At 31.1% G+C, this 20,076-nt stretch overlaps 2 protein-coding genes across 4 annotated transcripts; both read left to right on the forward strand.

The window, feature by feature from the left end:
• Window positions 1-220: 220 nt before the first annotated feature.
• LOC111058472 (major facilitator superfamily domain-containing protein 6-A) lies at window positions 221-14,797 on the forward strand. 2 transcript variants are annotated; one of them, XM_039423130.1, is made up of 10 exons: window positions 221-425; window positions 5,060-5,418; window positions 7,479-7,694; window positions 8,734-9,016; window positions 9,813-10,000; window positions 10,287-10,423; window positions 10,976-11,088; window positions 11,818-12,060; window positions 12,725-12,895; window positions 13,352-14,797. In XM_039423130.1, the coding sequence occupies exons 2-10, from the start codon at window positions 5,071-5,073 to the stop codon at window positions 13,405-13,407; spliced, it is 1,755 nt and encodes a 584-aa protein (XP_039279064.1). In that variant the 5' UTR covers window positions 221-425; window positions 5,060-5,070; the 3' UTR covers window positions 13,408-14,797. The 2 variants fall into 2 exon arrangements, with proteins under 2 accessions (XP_039279064.1, XP_022201697.2); XM_022346005.2 differs by lacking the exon at window positions 221-425 and adding an exon at window positions 3,712-4,082.
• Window positions 14,798-16,453: 1,656 nt separating this feature from the next.
• LOC111058470 (odorant receptor 4-like) lies at window positions 16,454-19,656 on the forward strand. Of its 2 annotated transcripts, XM_039423140.1 has the most exons (5): window positions 16,454-17,358; window positions 17,790-17,886; window positions 18,248-18,349; window positions 18,991-19,146; window positions 19,482-19,656. In XM_039423140.1, exons 1-5 carry the CDS (start codon window positions 16,484-16,486, stop codon window positions 19,542-19,544), a joined length of 1,293 nt encoding a protein of 430 aa, XP_039279074.1. In that variant the 5' UTR covers window positions 16,454-16,483; the 3' UTR covers window positions 19,545-19,656. The 2 variants fall into 2 exon arrangements, with proteins under 2 accessions (XP_039279074.1, XP_022201693.2); XM_022346001.2 differs by lacking the exon at window positions 18,991-19,146.
• The last annotated feature ends 420 nt before the right edge of the window (window positions 19,657-20,076 follow it).

The following is a 20,076-nucleotide window of genomic DNA, read 5'->3' on the forward strand; positions in this document are numbered from 1 at the left end:
ATGGACAACTTTTATACCAATGGAAAGAGAAAGTTTCAAAGTTTTTTCTTAATACCTTACAAGTGTTCAATGTGGCCTCCGGCTGCTGCACGGCAAACATCTACGCGATAGCCAAACTCGTTCCACACGCCAGAAAGCGTATCTGGTGTTATTGAGTGCACGGCAGCAGTGATACGGTTCCGCAGATCGCGCAGCAGCCGGAGACCAGATTGAACACTTGTAAGGTATTAAAAAATACGTTGAAACTTTCTCTTTCCATTGGTATAAAGGTTGTCCATTTTGCATTTTTACTTTAATAAATACCTATTTTTGTAAATGGGTCCATCATTTAGAAAGACCCTCGCTTTCTCGCGTGTAGGACGAGTTTGACTACCACGTGGATGTTTGCCGTGCAACAGCCGGAGGCCACATTGAACACTTGTAAGGTATTAAAAAAAACTTTGAAACTTTCTCTTTCCATTGGTATAAAAGTTGTTCATTTTGCATTTTTACTTTAATAAATACCAATTTTTGAAAATGGGTTCATCATTTAGAAAGACCCTGTATTATACTGTAGTGTAGGTGTGGGGATAGGGATAAGCGTGGATGCATAAGCCTTTCATCAGCTGATCCTGATGATATTTGAAGTTGAAATATCATAGGCTACGGTAGAATATCAAATATCAGGGTTCACATCGACTTTTGGAAATCAATTATTTTTTAAAGAAAATCAACAGTTTCTAGGAAACATTATAAGATGTTTGTTTACTGTGCCACTGAATAAATTACTTTTTATTCTGTGCAATAAATTTGAACGTTTATTTGAAAAAAATGACTAGACATAGGCGTAATGTGTTTCTTACACTCATAGAAATTATAAATATCCTGCAAGTAAAGACGTGCAGTCGTTATGAGCTTATTAAATATGTTGATAGAAGACATATTTTTCGTAATCGTAATGCTAAAATGTTTGTCAAAATATTTCTACGCGTGCTTGTAAAAAACGGCCAGCTGATTCAAACTTTTAATAAATACCATATCAATGAAAGGCTCACACAAATTGATACAAATTTAGTCAACTACTTGTTAAGTTTAAAATACTTAAGGCTTTGCAACAATACAACTGCTGGAATTTGGTACAACCGAAGACCTGCTTCAACCCGCTGGATACGTTTGTCTGCAAACCAAGCCTTTGCATTTAGCCGATACTTTTGTAGTTGGATGAAAACCATTAAAACTTTTCATGAAGAGCAATTTGGACAGCCCTCCTCCCACTCGCAAGAAGGTTGCTATTGTTCAAGATTTGGCAACGAAGAATGAATAATGCAGATGCAGCCTATGGAAGTGATTCTTTTACTGCCTTGTACAGGTTTAATAAATTTGTCTGATTTCACGTTTGTTTTTACTTTCTATTATAAATATAATCGTTCACATAGGCCTCCGTCTCTAAATAGGCTAATTTGCAAAATTCATGAAAATTGCATGTTACTATCGCGTTTTTTATGTTTTGCTGTTTTTAAAGAATAATGAATTTGTAATTTGGAGCAAATGCTGCATGAGAAGAATTTCTAAATATTGCAAAATTCAAACTTTTAGAAGGTAAATTGAAGTAGAATATACCGTATGTTTTTCGGATATCTTTGATGATTATTATTACTTTGATCACAATAGGTGAAAACTCAAATATTTTATTAACTTGATTGCCTCTATTACTACTTTATAACAGTCTACGATGCCTTTTACAGGGTACTCTGCTGAAGATGAGGTGCAGTGCCTTGAAAGGTGTTTGGAATTGAAAAAAATGTCAGTACTATTGCTGTCAAGTAAAAACGTATTTTATGTAACACAGCTCTTTATTATCTTTGAAAATGAGTCGAATATGTAATCGAATTGCTTCACTCAAAAATTAAATTCTTATCTCTCAGTTTTCCCGAAATAAATATTTTTCTAGTCAGACTAGAGATATTTGCTGTAAATTCTTATAATGTCACTTTGATATTCATGGAGTGTTCTGAGAGGAAAATTGATTTTAATCGAGGATACATTCACAAAAAGCACTTATCTGACGGATGATTCAATTAGAGACCAAGTGGTTTGACTCCATTTCAAATTTCAGGCGGGTCAAGGTTCCAAAAGTAAATAGCGTCAAAATAGAGGACTTTAAGCGTTTTCAGAAGCATAATCAAACATAATCGTATTAAACATAATAATACGTAAACGTGTATTTTAATATGTTAATCTAATACATCAAAATAAATTTAACGTGTAATACAATAAAATGAATAATCATCAAGTATATCATGATGTCTTATTTTCTGCCTTTATAATAATGATCATTGATGATAAAAATAATCTTCTAGATTTAAGCACAATATTTTTCATCAAACATCTCGAAAACAATTCCAAACTAGTTGATACCCTGATAATTATTATTATAATGATAATGGTGGTATTATAACTATTAATATAATTTAAAAAATAGGACTAATTAAAATGAATAATATAGTAATAAATTATAGAAATAGGAAAATTAAATAAAACCCTACCTACTACTGTAAACTGTATGTGAACTATGTCTATGTATGTGAAGATTATCAACACACACAAATTTTCATTGATATAAATAATACACTATCAAAGGTCCCCTACTATTCAACTTTCTTTTGTACAAATGATTACAAACATACATCTCTCGGATACTGTTTTCAACAATTTGCTTCATTAAATCTTATTCACTTGGCAGTGCTACTAATGAGTACTCAATGATATATTTTCTTGTAAATAAGAATACGATAACGTATTCTAAACAGTAAATTTTTATCAATTCAAATTTCACTTTTTACATACTTTTAATTTTTTTTGTACACCGTACCTACTGTTACTTGTTTGCTTACTTTTCGAATTTCTCACATGTTTGCATAGATATTGAATGTGGAAAATGATAGGCCTATACATTCCTTCAGCTTTGAAGACCTCATGGAACTGTTCCCTGCTCATAACGTATTTTATTATTTGTGGTGCATAAAGTACGGTATAATAAATTGAGAATACTTCTTATCTTTTTGAAAGCATATAATAGGCTAGTTGTTTTTAGATTTAAAATAAAGGTCAATGTGTCATTATTCAAGAGAATTTTTTATTTCTCCATTCTACACTCCAATACTACACTCCATAATCAATATTATTATGATCCATATAATGATCTAGCAAACCTCATCGGTCTGTGAATATTGTTAGACTGCTGATTAAAACTTCAAATTTTTTCCGATAAGATGTGAACCTTGGCATTAGCACATAATTATGATGCACAAAAAATGGAGATAGTTGATCTGCTTTTTTGGAGAGAGAGGTTCATGATATTTGAGTGCAATTATTGCATGTTGATGAATATAGATTGAAAATAAAATGTAATACAACTTGATCATTAAACGTGTGAATGAATGAGATTAATTCATTCATTATAGTTAATAAAGGATAAATTCAATACAGTAGTAAATAAATTTCATAGTTTATAGATTTCCATGTCAACAACCCGTCTGTAATTTGTTCCATTTAACATATCTTAAGAGATTTTTTTGTATTTCCAGATATCGGTTAAATTCTGTAGGCCTACTTGAGTTTCATAACATATCGTAATTATTTGTTGATATACTCTATTCTGTAACAGTAAGGTTGCTGATCAGAAATAATAATATTGATAAATTATGAAATTGAGTGCTTGGACTCTATTCTCCATTAGCATGTCACATTTACTCTTCATCTCTCTCTGTCAACGTTTCATTCTATTCTCTTTAATCTTATACAGTTTATCCCTTCTATCATCGTCAAAAGAGAAGTATTTTGATGCATAGTCCTCTACGGTCCAGAATCACTAGCACATCACATAATTTGCTTTTTAAAAGAGAAAAAAATCAATAATTTTTATTACAATCGTGAGTGTGATTGATAGACTATTCGAGAACGTTTAGTAGTCTCGTACACTTCATTAGTATTGGAAAATAGGTTTCACAGTGTCATTCGGATTTCTCACTCAAACACTGCAATCATGGATAAGGACAGAGAGCTATTGAAATTGAAACTACACTATCTATTATTTTTTGCAGGTAATTAAATTATTATTTATTAATCTTCCTAATTCCATTACACACTTGACTAAGTACCAAGAAGACACTCGATCAATTATGTTTTCTTCCTTTGCAAATATCACTAAATAAGATACAATTGCTCTGTATAATTATAAATCCATCAGGAAGAGTATAATACCATTTTTTTATTATTACTATCATTATTATTATCATCATCATCATAATGGTTCATTACTAATGTATTGTATTGCTGTAATTCATTCCGTTCTTTTTTTTGTATGTAAGTTCAGGTTGACTATACATAACACTTTTGAGATTTTTGAGAGCTGAGCCAACAATTAATTAGTTACAATATCATGATAATTTTAACTGTTAAGTAAATTCTTGTGAAAATAAATTTCACTAATATATGTATAGGCCTATTTATATTTGAATTTACATGTTTCGTATATGGTACCTTGTCAAGCAGCCTCTTTGAGGTTCGCTTAAGGTAGCTTATTTATTCAATAACGTTTTTCTATTCTATTCTATCACCTTAGAACATGGAAATTTTGGATTATTTTAAAAATGGTCTAGGCTCTAGATCATGAGCGTTTAAAACTCATAGAACTTGAAGAGTGAAAATGAAATAAAACAATAATATTATTCAATTATGAACGTTGAAGATACCAAACAAATGACTTCATATTAAACTTTACATAAAAATACAGAATTCAGTTACCGTTGTATGTCCTTTTCAGCCAAAATTATAGTTACGGTATTTTCTTAATTCATCCAGTTTGGAGAATAATTTTACGTATAAAGTGAGATTTTCAATCTTAAATAAACTTGTCTGTATTTCAGCTTGTTTTCTATTTTAGTTTGGAGTGAAATTTGGTTACGTCCCGGACCAAAATTCGTGGAATTATCTTGATTTTCTAAATTGATAATCAATTTTTAACATCATTCACTTCAACAGAGATTTTTTAAATTTCTCTATGAATCACTTTTTTCAGGACTTGCACCTATGCTTCTATTCACAAGCACTTACGCGAAGCAGCTGGGATTCTCAGCCCTTACAGTGGGATCAGTATTCACGTTGATGCCAGTTGTAGGAATGATTGGCAAACTTGTAGTTGGTGCATTATCTGATAAACTTCAAGCTCACAAGCAAATAGTTATTGTGTTATTAACAATATCAATAACATGCTACTACTCAATGATGTATATTCCACCCATACAAAAGGAATTGCTTTCTGAGATCTACTGTGATAGTTCGACAAATATCTCCTTGAAACTCTGCACTATGAAAGATTTGAATGAGGAGGAGAATGGGTGTGATCCCAATTACTCCACAACAGCAATAGGATGTCAGGTAAGATGGATTCAGTTTATTTTTTCAAATTTAGTGGTATGTCTGACTGTGAAATAGTGTGATATTAAGTGGGTATTATTGTAGTTGTTTTTATATTCTATACATGTAGTTGTATCTTATATTCTTTTGCAGGATTTTGAACTAAATGGAGTTTGATTTTTACCTTATGTTGAACCCTGCGTTTTTAGTGTGCGAATTGACTATGTCTTGTTTGAATTTGCCAACTTGTTGCTTAGTTGTCGAAATTAAAGCATTTTTCAAATACAGTTTCATGTCGAAAAAGCTATCATATTTGGGAATTGTACGAGCATTGACCTTTATGAAGCTTTGGCTTTTCCAACTGGAAGTTAGGCTCAACGCTCTTGGAGGCGGAATAATTTTCAGTGAAAGGGCCACAGTTCGAATTTAGACGTAACCGTAAAACATCATGTAACGGTGTGTGAGCCTCGGTCCTCTGAATGTGGGTCCATTTCCCATTCAGAGGGACAAATTGACAAGTTTCAGTTATCAGTGATATTTTTATCTAGCTGAATAGGAAATCAAAGGAGTAGAATCAGTTAGTAGGAGTAGAATCAGGAAATTATTTGTGCTTGTGAGTTCAAGTATAGTGAGTTTTCTTAAACAGTATGTGAGTATTTTTGAAGAGTCGAAGTTTAAATTGTTAAAAATGGTGAGTGCCAAGCGCTTTTTGTTCTCTTATATAGCTCAAAATTTATTTTTATAGAATGACCGAGGCCCAAACTTAATTGCAGCAAGTTCCCAAGTATTGAAATTAAAACTGCCACACCAAAGAATGTGACTGTTTTTTTTTTCATTTGAAAGTTATATAAGGAATAAAATAGTAAAATTAAAAATTGAATATGCCTTCTTGACCTGAATCGATTGCTGAATAGCTTTGTTTTGTTTGAAAATTTGAGATTTGACATGATTTTATTAATTAGTTTTGAGTTCAATAAACCTGAAGTTGAATTTTATTAGTATTTTTCATTGAAGTTCCTGGTTGCTAGAATAGGTGACAATTAAATAATGATGAGAATTTGCGCATTTGAATGAACGAATCCACTATAAGCTCCAAACCGATTAAGGATTCAAAAATAGATTTGATAGCAGTATAATTTTAGAAAATATTTAAAAAGAGTAGAAACACCCCCCTCCGACTACAACTGCATATAAAATACAACTTTGTTTTTGAGAATTCTACTAAGGCTACGGTAAATCATTAGTCTTTTGTTATGCAGCTGGATCACTTCAGACCTGATTACACTGCGATTTTTCTGAGATTCAGTGGTTGATAAAGTGGTGCAAGTGACTGAGAGTATACTCCTTTGCAACCTTCACTATTATTAAAATTAAAATTAGCCTCAATGGTTCAATGCAAAATCAACTACCATTTTGAAGTTCCGTCTTAAGATTCGGTTTCAAGCAAGAAACCCATTTCTGATGGGGATGACAAATGAGAAGCATGGAAAGGAAGAGACGGTAGAATAAGGAAAAACCTTTTGACGAACACTGAAAAATGTGATTTTAAGTTAATTATGTAAATCCACAAAGGATTTTATGTGTTTTTTTTGAAAATGTGAAGTTTTTACAAAAAATACTCTAGAGATCTGCAAAAGAACATTCCTTTTAGACTCATAAAACTCATACTACTAAATTACTGAAGTTGTAAAAAATATTATTTTCCTGCTTGTATGAAATTTTCATTCATAGCTTGTTGCAAAATTTATAGTTGCAAAAGTACCGTAGTCAATGTAAGCTGTCAATATATGAAAACTATATAGGTGAAAGCTACTCTTATTTATAAGAAAATTTAAAACATTTGAAAATGGCATCAATATGTCGAAACATATCGTGAGTAATAAAAGGAAGTTTTAAAAAAGGGTACATTAAATTTTTGATTTTCTCGTTAATTAATTTAATATATTTATTATTTAAGTTCAGTCTATATGTACTTGAAATTATTTAGGTGAATATTATAAGCAAAAACCACTTGAATAGAATCCTAAAACTAAGTTAGTACCGTATCAAAATTCAAAGAGGATAATTTTTATGCGTTTCAGATGCGGTGTTTGGTGGATCAAGATTTACTTGAAACAGAGTGCGATAAATTAGAACCGCACCTATCAAATATATGTAATCATTCAAGAAGATGGAGTTTAGCTGCTGTACTAAACACAACTTCTAGAATCTCTACTGATAAATCGTCAAGTGTCGGTCATGAAGCATTACTTTTAAAGACCAGTATTCTTAAAACTTCAATGAGAAGGATGGAGACGGTAGGTGTATGCTCACTAATTATATAATCACTGTATCTTATTATAGGTCAAGGTATTTTGAACAATTAATAATAATAAGTGAAAAGATATGAATAAATGAAAATGTATTTATATTTTTCCAAATTTACCTCATAAATCAGTTTTTGCCAATTATATACCCAAGTATCCACTTTGGATGAACCTAAAAAATGTCGCCAGTAATAATGTTGAAAGATGATGATAGTAATATAATACAGCAAAAAGAAAGCATATCTACGTATATTACAAGTGAAGGGTAAAACCTTGTAGGCTAAAGCGCTTACTTTTCTCATTAGCCGCCTTATTCAGTAAGTATACTTAATCTGGCACTTTACTCCATGCATCAGTCATGTCAAGGAGCTAACAGATGGCGTCAAAATACAAATCTGCAAAGGTAGCAAGGCTCTTTGATTTCGCACAAACCGCAAATAAATTGATCCAATATTAGAGTCTCAGAGGCTGTAATAATTTTTTTCAAAAATCTTGAAATATTCGAATATAGTAAATTCTGATAAAAAATCCATTCTGCTTTCAATTAATGACTTTTTAGAAATAAACTGTAGGATTTATAAAAAGTAATAATCTATTAGAGGATGGTTTGAAAATAATTGAAGATAGAGGGTGATTTTTTTAGTCCTGTACCCAGTTTTTAATGTAATTTATTATAAAACGGAAATTCAGTTATAATACAAATGTTTATTTGTAAAATGTCCACCGATTGTGGTTACACACACTTTGATTCTTATCACAATGCTCATGTTCTATGGTAAAATACATTCTGTTCATAATGCGACCGGAATCCACACAGAATGTTTTACAGCTCAAATATAATCAACTTGCACTGACCTTACCAATTAACTACCGTGTGGCTACCAACTTCGTGCGACAAGACAAAACTTTCCTTTATCAGAAATAAATTACTACACACTTACAATACGATGACAGGAATAAAAATCACTCTGTAGAAACACAGTTTCCTAAATAAAATTCAATATTTATTAGGTTTTGTTTTCTCATGCAGGATAATGCGGGTGTCTGTACGACATTTAGTGTGATGTCAATGGAAGATATACCAAGAAGAAATCTCTTGAATAGCACGCTCTGCAGCCAGAATGCAGTTAGAGTGGCCTCCTGTAGAATGGTGTGCGATAGTCCATTGCTGACTGATATTGGCACGTTGGTAGAAAAGAAGCATATAACACAGGAATACCAACTGTGGGTTTTTAGTCTACTGCTAGTACTGGGAGGTGTTGGGGCATCAATAGTTGTCAGTTTATCGGATACAATGACCTTTGCACTTCTTGGTAAGTCTTCTATGTATAATGAATTGCTGTGCAACATATTATTAATTCATCAAGTAATAATAATATTCTTGAGAACGGTATAACTAATTTTTCATTATTTTAAATTCTTGCTAATGTCTAAAGAACAAGGAATGCTCAAGTTTGCAATATAAAAAAATATTTGTTTCTCGTTTCTGAAGATGATGGCTTGATGAGGCTTGTCATTGGGGATTGGAGGGGAAGAAGATGACGATGATGAAGAGATAAATGGAACTGCAGTTTTAGATAGGTACCGAAACACTGGGAAGAGATAATAGAACTCAAAAGCTGATAGAATGATATTTGAGCTGACTTCAAGCGGTCACCATTCTGATGGAAGAAGTGAGAACTATGAACACAGTATAATAATTATATTCTATATCTGAGTGACTAGATACGATTCTGATTGCTGGGATGACTACAATTCTCCCAAGTCATACATAATTCAAACGATTGTAAATAATGACGACTCCTCTGACATAGACTGTTGGGAAGACCAAAGAAGTGAAGAAAGTGAATTGAAGTAATGAAAATGATTAATTGATTCTGACCCCCCCCCCCCCAAAAAATTGAAATGTACATCATTGAACAACTGGGTAATACGAGAAGTTATTCTAAATAATTGGCAGTCAAGTAAATTGAATGTGAACAGTAGTAGCCTTGTATTTATTATTTTCAAAGAAATATTATACCTGAGAAAGTCATATTTCTATTATTTTCAAAGAAATGTTATACGGTACTTGAAAATGTCATATTTCTATTTAATTTATCATTACAGGTGAATCATCCTCAGAATTTGGTAAAATTCGACTGTGGGGCTCTGTAGGTTGGGGGATATTTGCAATGGTTGGCGGAAAAATGATTGATGAATTTAGTGACGGAACACCTATCAAGAACTATTCTCCGGCTTTCATTTCAACTGCAATTATCCTAAGCCTCGATGCTTTACTGGTCTCCTCATTAAATGTAAGTACTGTAAGCCTAATGTAATGTAAGCAGCCTACTGCTACTTGACCATTTTCGATAAATTCTAGTGAATACATAAGATATTGAATCCTTATCTCATTCAACACGGTAGGTCATCAATAATGTATTCAATCATTTTTACATCAATTAACAATATTATAAAAATTGAATAATACAACGTATGTTACATCGTAATTGCTCATTGAGCATAATACGGTACATTATACATGATAATTTAATTTAAATAAAATGTCTCATTAAGTTTTCTCACATGATTAAATTTCAGACTGTTGTTAAGAAGAAAGCTAAAAGCATAGCTCTAGATGTCGGAAAGGTACTCTTGAATATTGAAACAATCATCTTTCTGTGCTGGTGCGTTTCAGTTGGAGCATGTCTTGGAATTACCGTTGGATTTTTCTTCTGGTAAGAGCCTAGCAACAGATCATTTCATTTTCCAGAGAATTATTTTTTTCCTAATTAAATTTGTGCATTTGACCTTGAAAACTTTTCACTTGTGACATTCTCCAAAGTTTTTCGATTTGATGTGAATTTTATTCAAGTTACAAAAAAATAAGATATCTGAGGGAAAACTTTGAAAACCTTGAGATATTATTGCTAAATGATAGCAATATCCAAAAACAGTTTTATCATTCGAGAAACTATTCAACAAACTAACCGTTTTCTATTGATGTTTTGATTAGCATTCAAGAAACTTTTGAACAATGAATAATAATAATAATAACTTCATTTATTGAAGAGGTGAGTTGGCAGCTACAGAAATAATTGCTCCATCTTATTAGTTTTTATTTTCAAAATTTTTGACTCATATTAATTATTGACTAATATTATTAGTTTGCATCCAATATTTTCGGTCTTACAATAATATAAAGTGATCAAGAAATACTATTTTTGTGTTCAGCTGTCTTCATAGTCCATTTTATAAATTTAGCAATGTTGTTGTGCTCGATTTTACAGGTACATTGAAGATTTATCTAGCTGTGAGGATACAGCATCTATCAAGACACTGGAGGGACTCTACGTCATTTTACAAACATTTTTGGGTGAACTGCCATTTTTCTTCTTGAACGGTGAGGGTGAAGACGTTCATAGAAAATTAATACCTAAAATAAAAATCATACACTTGATTCTTAATTATTTTTTCCTAATTTATTTCATTGTGGGTCTACTTGAGGAAAGATACAAGAGACGTATGCTCAAAACAAATACCTACTAATATCATACAATATATCAAACAATATCACATACTGTATACAAATATATACTTATACAATATCGTATTATATATGATATTAGATTGTTCCATATCTTTTTAAAATGTATGTATTCAGGGCTACCTATTTTTTATTTATAAAATAACATCATAGTCCCATTTTTTGAAATGTTTTTAATATAAAATAACAAATTTTGATTGTGTTTTCAATGTGTTATTTTATATTAAAAACTTTTCAAAAAAGGGTACTATGATGTTATTTTATAGATATTAGATAGGTATGTTGGAATTATAGAAGGATGTGTGCCAAAAATGCCCCTCTTCTGAATTATACGATATAGACATTAAAAGTCGACTTTCAACTGCTAGATATTTCTAAACTATCAATGAAGGATACAATAATAGTATATATGTTGTATTATAGTATACCTAACTTACATAAAATCGTAAAAAAATGATAGTATAAAATATATGAATTATGAATCCTATCATGATTCAACTGCAAGAAGTCCTTTTATATTCATTATAATATTCCGATGTAAAATAAGAATATGACAAATTAATAACAATATTTTTCATTTTCTAGCATGGGTTTGTAAAAAACTTGGCCTGGTGAACTGTATGTCACTGATGCTGTTTCTTTATGGAGTAGTTTTCTTGACAATTTCATCTTTGAACAATCCCTGGCATTTTCTACCGGTGGCACTGATCAATGGGATGACGTTCAGTACGCTGTATTCAGTTATGACTTCATATGCCAATAATCTGGCGCTACCTGGAACTGAGACCACAATACAGAGTTTGGTCGGCTCTGTTTATGAAGGGATCGGTGAGTTTTTCATATTAAAAACGAGTGTTTAAAAGCCTCACTCTATGCTTATTTCGCATATCACTTGACAGTTTTAGACTTTATCCATGAAACTAGAAAACCTACAAAGTATGTAATATTCAGGTAATTAATTTTTCATTCTAGTCTTATTCATATATAGATTTCAAAGATTATTATTGATACAAGATGAAATTATGATACAGTAACCCATAGGTAATATGAAGACCGACGTATGACGTTTTTTTATATGATTATGACTAATTTTTTTTTAATATGTCAATTTCAATTTATTTTCAAAAAAAAACATAATACACGAATATGAAATGCAATATACAACATATTTTGGAATCCCCCTACTAGACTATCCATCTGTGTGTAGGGGGGAAGTTCCACGTTATTACATAAGTCTAATCTGCTCATAGAAGTGAGAAGTAAATAATAGAGAATACACTCTATGCCATATAATCATATCATTAGTAATTTATATCATTATTCTTGACCTATTACTGTCAAGATTTAGTGGATTAATATCGATAAATAGAAGAATGATATAGTATCTTATAGGTACTAATAATACGAAGACCGATGTTTAACCACTTAAATGCGATATAATGATCTCTGTTAAGTTCTTTATCTAATCTTCAAAATTTTCTTTCAATTTCAGGACTTTCAAGCGGAAATTTCATAGCAGGTTTAATGATGAATAATATGAAAGGAGGGACGGTTTTCAGAATTTTCGGAATTACAATGCTTATATTATGTGCAGTTCACTGTATATTGCATTGCATAATCTCGAGAAACTCTCGAAAAAGAGAAACATTTGAAAAGAAGAAAGGTAAGTCAAGAAAAAAATACCACTACCTATTGAATAGTAAAAAATTGCTATTACATGAGAAATTACTATCAATATTATAAAAATTAGGGAGAGAAACAGTTTAGGGTTTATCCTGTTGAATTGATTCTCTCCTCATCATTAATTTGATGTTGTGATTGAAAAATGAATATTCATGGGTGCTACTCTTCCTACTTATATATTCATAAATAATTCTTACACACAACGACACAACTTCAAGAATACGGGAGAAATTGAAGTAGAAGACTAGTCATTGAGATGTATTCTAGAATCTAGAATACTACATATTTTAGAAAAATGAAACAATAGAAAAAATCAAAGTATATAAAAGGAAAATGTCAATGACTGTCTAATTTTTTACTAAAAAATTGCAAAATAGTATTGATTGAATCTATTTGAATTCAAGGAAGTAATAACAATATTTTTTATCTCATTTAGGTTCAACTCATCCTACTGTGGAATATTCAAAACCTTCAGAAATGAGCGCAGTATAACAACAAACTGATTTTTTCAAACCAGAAAGGATTCGATTCCATCGATATATTTATTGGAACTGGTTACTACGGAAGATGTTTTAAAAATGGATCAATTATTTAGTTACTTCTAGGAGGGCTTGATTGGAGGGCGGAGCTGAATGGATTCCTGTAGTACCGGTACACATGTATGAGATCCCATATTGAATGATATTTTATGAGTTTACGCTATAGTCAATAGATCTGTTTGCCGTCAAAGTACAATTTAATGAGGAGAACACAAACAAACTAGTAAATTATTCAATAAATTTGTAAACCCAGTGTCAATGAACTGAACAAATTTTTGAATACCAATGCAAATACATCGGATGGTGTCCAGTTGATCTACATTGATGCAAATCTATTTTGTAAATAACTATAGTATAATAATGGTGAAGCATAAATGTTATTTATTTATGTTGGGTAATAGAGTACTGAAACAGAAGACTGAATACGAATTCTACAGAAATATCTACAGTGATAGGGAAAACATTTTGATCAGAATGCATCTATATTATAATTTGAATTAATCATTACTCCATTTCATAAATTATAATGGCATATAAAAACTGTATTCTAATCCACCAGTCATTGGAATCCTCTGAAGTCACATGGTATTTGAAAATACAATTAAATGGTATTTTAAATGCATAATCATATTTCCTAGCACTTCACGGTACTTCCCCTTTTCACCACCACAGTAAAACGCTCCCTCGACCATTAATTATTATTGGACTCAGGACATGCCTCGCGTGAAGACGTGATTATCGCATTTGAGTATGAGCATCCAGTGAATCAGAAGTTCAAACTTTGGAACGTTGATGGAGAAATAATTGTAGTTTATAAGTTTACCTGATGAGCTAACACTTCTACGTCTTTATGATAGAAGAACTGAACTATTTATAAGATCTGAATGGCAACAGCCAATTAAAAACAAATCATTGAAACTTGCTAAAGTTTGCCAATGGATGGTGATTGTTATGGAATGAAGTTTTTAATCGTCTCAAGAAAGTTTTTGCGAGTCGAAAAGTTCCGCATCAATAATATTGGCATTTTTGGATGGCCAAACAATTCAACTTTAATGCTGCTATTAAAAGATACATGATCCAATATTTATTTGACAACCTTCTTGAGTTTTATAAATACTGCGCCTCAAGATTTTCATTGGACACACTCGTTGGACCACAAAAGGAGGTTGATTCATAGTGGACATTTTCTGATAGAAGAGGGTAATAAATATTTAAGTATAATATTTTCCATCATGTTCAAAGCATAATGATATGTAACTTGTATAACATTGATTTCTCACCTATTGTACTCATGTAAATCTTTATTAAAAAATAATATATAAATAAATAAATGTTAACGTAAATCTAAAATTGTTTTAAACCTAAATTGCTCATTGTTGGAATATTTTTCTTGTGGCAGTATGAATAAACAAAATATAATGCTCAATTTATCATCAACTTGAGTTTCTTCAAGATTATTAATAAACACCCAACTGCTATTTTAGTAATATTCTTAAATTTGTGGTTAACATTTAGTTTCTTTTTTTACTGTATGGTAAAATGTGGTGAAGTGCACTCAAACTATTTTTCTTTTCAAGTTTTTTCCCCCATATAGTATTTTTTTAGCAAATTTCGACCGATTAAAACTATCTCTTACATCAAAAATGTAAATTATTATTTAAAACATTCAGAATGAAAGAAATAAATGAGTTATTATCATCAACCTTTTTTGGAATTATATCTTCTCACTGAGGGTAGAAATAATATTCCAGCAGGATCAACAGAGATACATTTCTAATTGATAAGGGTATGACAGAGAGGTTGAGTAGGCTAATATTTTTCCAAAATTCTAGCTAGGATAAAAAATGTACTTGAAATAAGTACAAGAGATGTTTTCCATAATCTATTATTGTTCAGAGAAAGGATGCTCACAAAATTTGTATTAAATTGATCGCTATTCCTCTAATTTCTTCCTAGTATTTCTTCGAATTCATTGAAACAAAGACTTAAGAGGGCGTCTCTTTTTTTAAATAAATTGAATTTCAAAATCTGAATTTTTAAATAGAATCCACATCAGGAAATAAATATTTACAAGGTGGAAAATTAATTTCTCACAATAACAACTTTAAAAGTTTAATTACAACTTACATTTTTGAATAAATATAATTAGAAACTTATACCCATGTTTATTTCAATATTTGAGATAATCGATAACGTTCATGTAGCTCAAGTGACAGGAGACTGACTCCAAGTTTCACAGAAGTCTATAAATAATTCGTTTTAGACACTGGTTGAATCCAGCTATCACATATCATTATTATGCATAAGCCACCAGCAGTAAATGGAAGACATGAAATTTACTAGACATTCAGGTTAACTTTGGCCTTTCCTAAGTAGGCCTAATTCAATTTGCGAATTGTTGGTGTCAATTTTTATTCAGAATTAGCTTATCTATATTAAAATTGGGCTATTTTCTAGGGATACAATTACAGGGGTATGTATTCAGGGGTTGATTGAAATATGCCATTGCATATACCATACGTCAGTAACAAACCTCGATTATCAATGCACTGATTAAACCGGTAGGGGAGATGAACTGGCCAGGTAATTCTAATTGAAGCACTCATACTTCACACTTCTCAAAAACGTTATTTCGGCATCAAGTTGAATATAAATGATTCACTAAACTTCAGGAAAATATACTACTGTATATAGAAATAAATAACCTGAACCCCAGTGAACATTTTCTAACCTTTAAATATAATCTGAATAAGTTCTGCTACAATTATACAGAAGTATGTATCCTATATGGTAATACGCGTAAAATGATATTTAATTCAAAAATTAGAATAAACACATTCTTGTCAACATTTTAATAGAATACAAATTGGCTATACAGTATTTGGACATTTTTTTACATGATTGCCCAATTTCGTTTCACGAATGTACAGCACTGTATAAACATGTAAAACTGAGATATTCTAATAATTGTTATTGTATTTTGCTAAAAAAGGGTTCTTTTATAATTATTTGGTTATTTTAGGTGAGTCATGAACGACCGGAAAATGTGGGATCCTCTCCCTCTGGTCTCCAAAATTCTAGTATTCCTTGGTCGCCCAATTCCTGGGGAAGTTAAAGTCAGGTACCTGATAATGACGGTTTCATCTATTATAATGTTCTCGCAATCATTTCTCTTCCTGGTCATGCGATTCTCCGATCTGAAATCCAGACTTCTTGCTTTTGAAGATATGGTAATCTTATTTTACATCTCTGCCATCTTAATCGACTTCGCATTAAAACCAAACAAAGTTCTAACAATAATGGCGACTATCAAGAAGAGGCATTTCAATTTGAAAGAGATGATTTCTGAAGAGCAGAAAGCTGTACTTGAGGATCTGGAGCGTAAAGCCCAGAGAACAACTAAGCTGCTCATCATAACGGTGACATGTTACACTCTTGCCAATTTCATTCTACCGATCAGCAGCGGACTGATCACGTTTTTGGCGAAGAATAGAGATATTCAGGTCGATGCAGGAAATCATACTTTGCAACGGCAAGATGCGGTAAAAAGTGAGAAAGCCAACAATGAGTTCGAAGACTACCCGCTGCCCGTTGAGAGCTGGTATCCATTCAGCATTGCGCGAATGCCCATCTACCTGACTCTGTGCCTCATTCAGGGCACTTACCTCGGAGTCGAGGGAATGATATTTGCCTGTTGGATTGTTCTCATCCTTTGCGCATTTCTTACTGTTGAAATGGAGCTCAAATTTCTCTGTCAGTCATTTAGAGAGATTGATCTTCGGGTAGAAAAGTACGTAGCTGACCAGAAAAATGTTATTGTTGATGGAAATGAAGATGATTTGAAAAATAAATATCTAAGAATTTATCTTAGAAACTTAGTTCTCCATCATCAATCCATAATTGAGTAAGTACGGTACTTTGATGCATTATAATTATTGTAGCCTATTTCTAAAATTACTATGCATTATAGAATGAAGAGTATATTCCAAGTATTACCTACAATATTACCTTAAATTGAAGAATGAATTTGATGATTTCTAAATTGTTGAAAATAATATAATTTATTTCGGAGTATTATTACGTATATTTATGCAGTATTACTACTGTATTATGGGTTCACTATCGATACAATATTATCGTTGTTGAAAAATTCAACCAACTACAATTTGACGAATTTGTACTTACAAAGTGATTACTATATAACAAAGTGATTTTGTAATTATATAGTAGCTTTAGTGAGCCTGCTAAATACAAATCGTACTACTTCGTCACCAGTTTGAAACAATTATTTTGTAATGCATTCAGCACAACACGTTCTTTCTCTTTATTTTCTAGAGTTGTGAATGAACTCAATCGAGCTTCAAGTTTCTTGGTATTCATGTTCAATCAAATCATCAGTTGTCAGATTTGTATGAGCCTATTTGGATCTCAGGTAACTAATATTAGACGGATTATTTAATATTTATAGTAAACTACCTTTGTTTAAGCAAAAAGAAGGTGTAACTTTTTATCGTTTGGATAGGAAAAGTTAATTTGATAAAAATAATTATAATGAATATATTGTCAATTCCTTTGATATGATTTTATATCCAGGTGCAAGACCATTTACTGAACGAAAGCTTGGTTACTGAGGACTACAGCGCCTTTTTCGAATATTCTTTAAATATAAAACTAATATTAATTTTTGTGATTGAAAAATTAAAATCATAATACATTTTATTCTAATTAGACGGTAACTAAATATTTAATAAAATATGTTATATGATTAACTATCAAGCAATTCAACATTTCAGGTCGATGATAAAGTTCTGAAATTGAAATATAGAATCTTAGCCATACCGATATTATTTTCATTTGGAATGTTCTGCTACTATGGACAAGGTATAGGCAATGAGGTGAGTTTTCAGCCTATTCTCAGTATTCTGAAATAGCATATTTTATTTAGTTTATTATCAGTGTTCTAAAATAGCACATTCCATTTCCTCAACGGGAAATTTGATTTTAGGCCTACAGGTAGGCCTATACTATTAGCTGTTATTGGTTATCAGTGATACATAATTAGTACATTTTTTATGAGTCTAGATATTCTCTTTAAAAAAATATTTTCCATTTTGTGAACACATAGAAAAGGAATTTAACAATTTTACATATTACCTAAATTCAACACTTCGTTAATTTCGTACGTAATTCAGGAATATTATCAATACCCATTAAATTTGTTTACCAAATTACATCATTGTTGATCAAATATTTCTCGAAAAAACTTCTGTAAACGTCAATCTTGAGGATGAATTGAGAAAATTGAATTTCATGAGTTCTCATTTTCACAAGATACACCAAATTGTGAAACATGAAATGAATAATTCATTGATTATAACAATAAATTAACGAATAATAACTATTATTATTTCAAATGATTAGTTCCAATTAATTAAGCCATGAAAAAATTGTCAAGTTTTCTAGTGGTGTCATTTCAGTCACTTCATTGAAACAGTGAGATAATTGAAAAATGTCTTTTGTTTAACAAATAAAATAGGACGAAGAGATGAGAAAGGCAGTACTGCATTGCTCTTGGGAGCGAAAGCCATTATGGTTTAAGAAAGATTTACTCTTGATTCTCACAAGACTGAACAAACCTCTTGAGATTAAGCCTCTTGGATTATATGTACTGAATTTGAGAAATTTTGCAGTGGTAAGCATTTCTAACATTGGAATTTATTAGTTATATAATAGATAATAAAATACATATGAATATGTTAATTTGAGTTCAGTATTTGCAAAATACGGATGGCGTTTTGAAAGAAGAAGATATGCGTTAGGATCCCGCACTTTGATCACCCCATGCTTATGGTGATTTTTGCTAATCATTTAAGTTATTTTTAGCCCATCCTAATAAGAGCATTTCATTGCATTTTTCCACTGTTGTTAATAGAATAATTAATCGAGTTCCATTGTACAAGATAAGTTTTAATTGAATTCCATCCTAAATTACAATTTTTTCTGACAAAACTAAATTGACTTTTTCAGATCCTCAATGCATCCTACTCGTATTACAACTTACTTCACACAACAGAATTGAAAAATAGATGAATTCAGAATCTTTTTAGCTGACAAGGATAATAAAAATAATTTTTTTGTCAAATATGTTTATAGAATAGCACAAAACTGCACAAGTTTAGAATATAAATCGTAAGGAATTCTACTCATGGTAAACAACCGTTACTCTTTTCCTCTACCTACTGTTTTCCTTCACTCTCTATAACAAAATACTAAGACTTAAGACATTACTTTTTTTCTTTAGTGAGTGATATTGTAATAAATGCACATTAAAAGTACCTAACTGCATTAGAATAGCATGGGAATAAACTCCATTGTTCTGTATCTGTAAGCGTCTTTGTTGGAGATAGGTTAGTAGAGAGTAATTCAGATAATAGACTATCTGGAGGCTTTGATCAACAATAGCATACTGTGATTATCGCTAGTTTAAGATCATGTTTGAAGTATGAACATGCTTGGGAGGGAAAGGATCACTATCGAAACAAGTTGAACAATGAATAATATTAAATGTATGCAGAGGAAAAATTCTGTGTGAAGAGATAGTACATTTTCTTCCTCGGGAAAT

Source organism: Nilaparvata lugens, chromosome 1 (assembly GCF_014356525.2).
Source record: "Nilaparvata lugens isolate BPH chromosome 1, ASM1435652v1, whole genome shotgun sequence".
NCBI classification, from domain to species: domain Eukaryota; kingdom Metazoa; phylum Arthropoda; class Insecta; order Hemiptera; family Delphacidae; genus Nilaparvata; species Nilaparvata lugens.